This window comes from Sinocyclocheilus anshuiensis, unplaced genomic scaffold (assembly GCF_001515605.1).
Source record: "Sinocyclocheilus anshuiensis isolate Anshui unplaced genomic scaffold, SAMN03320099.WGS_v1.1 scaffold256, whole genome shotgun sequence".
NCBI classification, from domain to species: domain Eukaryota; kingdom Metazoa; phylum Chordata; class Actinopteri; order Cypriniformes; family Cyprinidae; genus Sinocyclocheilus; species Sinocyclocheilus anshuiensis.
In genome coordinates this window covers 1,330,850-1,334,954 of record NW_015558587.1, presented here as the reverse complement: position 1 = coordinate 1,334,954, position 4,105 = coordinate 1,330,850, and the positions used below count along the sequence as shown (strand labels likewise).

The 4,105-nt window shown below is 36.2% G+C and overlaps 1 protein-coding gene across 1 annotated transcript; it reads right to left on the bottom strand.

Moving 5' to 3' along the window:
• Nucleotides 1-186: 186 nt before the first annotated feature.
• Nucleotides 187-3,544, bottom strand: LOC107679910 (gamma-aminobutyric acid receptor-associated protein). Its single transcript, XM_016475634.1, has 4 exons — nt 3,358-3,544; nt 1,480-1,558; nt 972-1,090; nt 187-884 (listed from the first exon to the last, which is right to left on the bottom strand). The coding sequence occupies exons 1-4, from the start codon at nt 3,445-3,447 to the stop codon at nt 819-821; spliced, it is 354 nt and encodes a 117-aa protein (XP_016331120.1). The 5' UTR covers nt 3,448-3,544; the 3' UTR covers nt 187-818.
• Between the last annotated feature and the right edge of the window lie 561 nt (nt 3,545-4,105).

Below are 4,105 nucleotides of genomic sequence, written 5' to 3'. Positions count from 1 at the left end.
CATATATATATACACATATATATATACATATATATATATATATATGATGTATTTGTATATTTAGTACTTTCAAAAAAATCTCAATCTTTAATTATTGCTCAGCTGTTTCCATCCGAGCATCCATATTAAATATTAAATATAGCAGTTTATTTCACCAGGTCCGAGATAAAACGACAACAGACAAAATTGGTGTGCATTTGGTTTATATGGTCATTGTCAGGGGTACCAGAAATACAACTGAATACCAAGATTTAAAAAACAAACAAAACAAAACTGCAAATAAAACTTGCACTTCAGATATACAACTTAAAATAAATCTACCCATCTACATTCATTTAGGTACAATAATAAAAGCAAATCAAGGTAACAACAGCATATTAGACTTAGCTGATAACAGAATACACGGTAGTCCTATTTCTCGTCCGACCAGCGAGTGCTGGACTGCACATGCTAGTTAGAAACCATCTAGAAGAGCAAACGTTCATTTATAATCAGAAATGTTTGAAATGAGCTTGACTAAGCATATTATTATTATTAATGGATACACAACTGCATACAAGGGGAAATCAATTCGAAATGTAACAGTATCAGTGGCATTTTCATTGTATTAGAGCTTTGTAAGAACCGTGAAAAACGGTTTCTTAATAAACATCAGAATGAATGTCAGGCCGAATGATAAAAACACAAAGGAGATATGATAAAATGAAAGTAAAAGTGCATCTGATACTTCAGTTCTGAGAGCGCTAGGCTGCCAGCATGACGTCTATATAGTTTTAAAAGGAAGAAAGAGAGGAGATGAGGGTCGTTTGCTTTTGGCTCTATTCTCCATACACACTCTCGTCACTGTAGGCGATGTAAAGGAAGAAATCTTCTTCGTGATGTTCCTGTGTGTGAGAAAGTGTAATTATAAGAGGAACAAACTGATACTGATGTGGACAAATCAATCAGAGTGAAAGAAGAGCGAGAGATACCTGGTACAGCTGGCCCATGGTGGCGGAGGTCGGGGGAATGACGTTGTTTACGAAGAAGAAGAGAGCATCCTCGGCTCTCAGGTGGATTCGCTTTCGGATGAGAAAGTAAAACTGGCCCACTAAAACAAAAATTAGCAGATGCTTTTATCCAAAGCGACTTACAAATGAGGACAATGGAAGCAATCAGAATCAACAAAAGAGCAATGATACACAAGTGCTATAACAAGTCTCAGTTAGCTTAACGCAGTACACGTAGCAAGGCTTTTTTTTTAATTATATAATAAATAAAAAGAAAACCGATAGAATACAATATCAATATTAGTTGATAAATAGAGTGCGAGTCTAAAAGGGGCAAGTAAAGGATAGAATTAGAATAGAGCGTGCTAGAGTTAGAGGGTCAAAATACAATTATAATAATAATATCTTCTGATGCAATCGGCTTCATTTTAAAAGAACATCATAAAAAAAATAAATAAATAAAAATCTTTCGAAACATAAAAGCACTTACCCGTCAGGTCAGAGGGGACCAGGTATTTCTTCTTGTCTAGGTCACCTATTCTGGCTTTAGGAGCTTTTTCCACAATTACCTAATACAGAATCAAACAAACACTTGTAAGTGGAGAAAATGTAGCGTACAGTTAAAGAAACAGTTCACCCAAGAGTGAAAATCAGCTGTACTCATCTTCAGGTCATGAGTTTGTTTCTTCATCAGATTTGGAGAAATGTAGCATTGCATCACTTGCTCTCTGCAGTGAATGGGTGCCGTCAGAATGAGAGTCCAAACAGCTGATAAAAACATCACAATAATCCACACCGCTCCAGTCCATCAGTTATTGCCTTGTGAACAGCTGCGTTTTTGTAAGAAACAAATCCATCATTAAGATTTTTAACTTCAAACCGTTGCTTCCGGCTAAAATACGAGTCCTCTACCTATAACATACAAGCAACAACAGTACAGTTCTGAACAGATATGTTGGTGGATTTTGATATGAGAGTATAACAGGATGGACTTTTTGACTAGAGGAAGCAATATTCTGGATTATGGACTCATATTTTGACCAGAAGTTAAAATATCTTGATGAATTTGTTTCTTACAAACAAGCAGCTTTTCACTTCATAAGACGTTTACTGATGGACTGGAGTGGTGTGGATTATTGTGATGTGTTTATCATCTGTTTGGACTCTCATTCTGACGGCACCCATTCACTGCAGAGGATCCATTGGCGAGCAAGTGATGCAATGCTACATTTCTCCAAATCTGTTCAGATGAAGAAACAAACTCTTCTACATCTTGGATGGCCTGAGGGTGAAATTTGCAGCTAATTTTCTTTCTTGGGTAAACTATTCCTTTAATCCAGCGTTAGATGAAATCAATCGATTTTACTCATTCCTTTCACTTTTCAAGCCCACTATGTGTGATTTTTTTGACTCAGAGTAAAGACTAAGAGGATCTGAGAAAAGCTGTGCTATTTTTGATAATTAGGCTGCAGATGAGGAACAAGAAATCTATATGAACCACTTCAGACCCATGACTATTTAAAACTACTATGTTGCTTCCCGTATGTAAAACATCCATTAGAGGGTCAGAAACTAACAAGGACTTGGGGGAAATGCCACCAAAAGTATAAAATATCTCAGAAAATTGCCCCGCAGTGAATTCTTCAATTCATATTTTAGAGTGTTTAATTTTTGTTAATTGATTCAGCTGAATCATACGGTTTTATATGGTATCAAACATATTAATAATCTTTTGGTAGTAACAGGTCCAAAAAATACTTGAAATTATGGCAATATTTAATAGACTGCTTGTTTTGTTGTTCTTCTGGTTTGGTTATGTATATGGTAAACGAAGCCAGCCTCCTGGATGTAAACATGTTGACTGAAGGACATCGAGGCTACTTTAGGAATCACCACTTCCACATGGTCCTAAATGTATTATTTTACCCCACAAATGCAATTTAAATAAAACAACAAACACATAATGCACCGCATTACACTACAGGAGTTCAATCTGTCCATAAGGCCTTGAGGATTAAAGCAGATCAGACAATACAAACCACAAGCCACCTTAACAAATATTTACCTGTTCGCCTCTCAAAGCAGATTCGATCTGAAGAGTGATTTCAAATGCGCTATTAGTAAGCATAACACGAACAGACATTTTATTTAAATAATAATAAAGAAGCTGAGAGATCAACAAGGCCCACCGCAGTTTCGCCCTTCATCTGCTACAAAAGCTAAACCGGTTTACGTTCGTGTAAAAGACGAATAAACACAAGATGAGTTTGTTTTTATGACGGACGACTCGGTTAAATCGTGTAGCTCGTCTGTTGTGGTTCACCGTAATGCTAACGCTAGCTTCTGTTTATACATCAAACCGACTTACAGGAACCCTGTCTGGATATTTCTTCCTGATTTTCTCTCCCTCCGATCGCCTCTTCTCAAAAGGATGCTCTTCTTTGTACTGAAACTTCATGGTTGTTAAAGGAAGAGTAAACTAGTCTCACAAACACACACAGAGGTGTCAGAGACGTTACCAAGCGCTTCACACACAGCTGCTGCGCCTTCCCTTCTGCGCATTGATACGGACGCACTATATTTACATTATTTTTGTCAACTCAATACTGAATTTTCCCGAAAATCACACATCCAGAAAAACTATTTGATACAAGGCTTATTAAAGATGCTCGACGGTTACTAAAGACGTTTCTGATATCGCGTTATGTTGTGTTTGTAAGCTAGGGACTACTTTTTCCGCTCACGCAGTTTTACGAGCGGTGCTCCGGTCAGTCATATGACCGTCTGCCCTCACTTCCGGTATCCGAAGTGACGCACAGGTGCTTTAAAAATGTTACTTGAAATTAAATAAATGTTAACTGGAATGATGAAATAAAACTTAAAAGAAAATATAAAAATAAAAGAAAACAAATTTAATTAATACTCAAATAAACACTGGAGCAAATGTGACAAAGGTTATGTACACTATGCATAAATTTGTATATTTTTGTATACTATTGTATACTTTGTTCTAATAAAAAATGACTAATCGTTTCGCTCATAACGTGAGGAAACAGAACATATTCTTTAAAAATAATTTTATAGATAGATAGATAGATAGATCTATATAAACACAT

Excerpts from the sequence above, each read along its gene's own strand:
- LOC107679910 (XM_016475634.1), bottom strand. The coding sequence starts at position 3,447 with ATGAAGTTTCAGTACAAAGAAGAGCATCCTTTTGAGAAGAGGCGATCG. Across the intron at positions 1,091-1,479 it reads GGTCCCCTCTGACCTGACGG|TGGGCCAGTTTTACTTTCTC; the intron begins GTAAGTGCTTTT and ends TTTTTGTTTTAG. Across the intron at positions 885-971 it reads CCATGGGCCAGCTGTACCAG|GAACATCACGAAGAAGATTT; the intron begins GTATCTCTCGCT and ends TCTCACACACAG.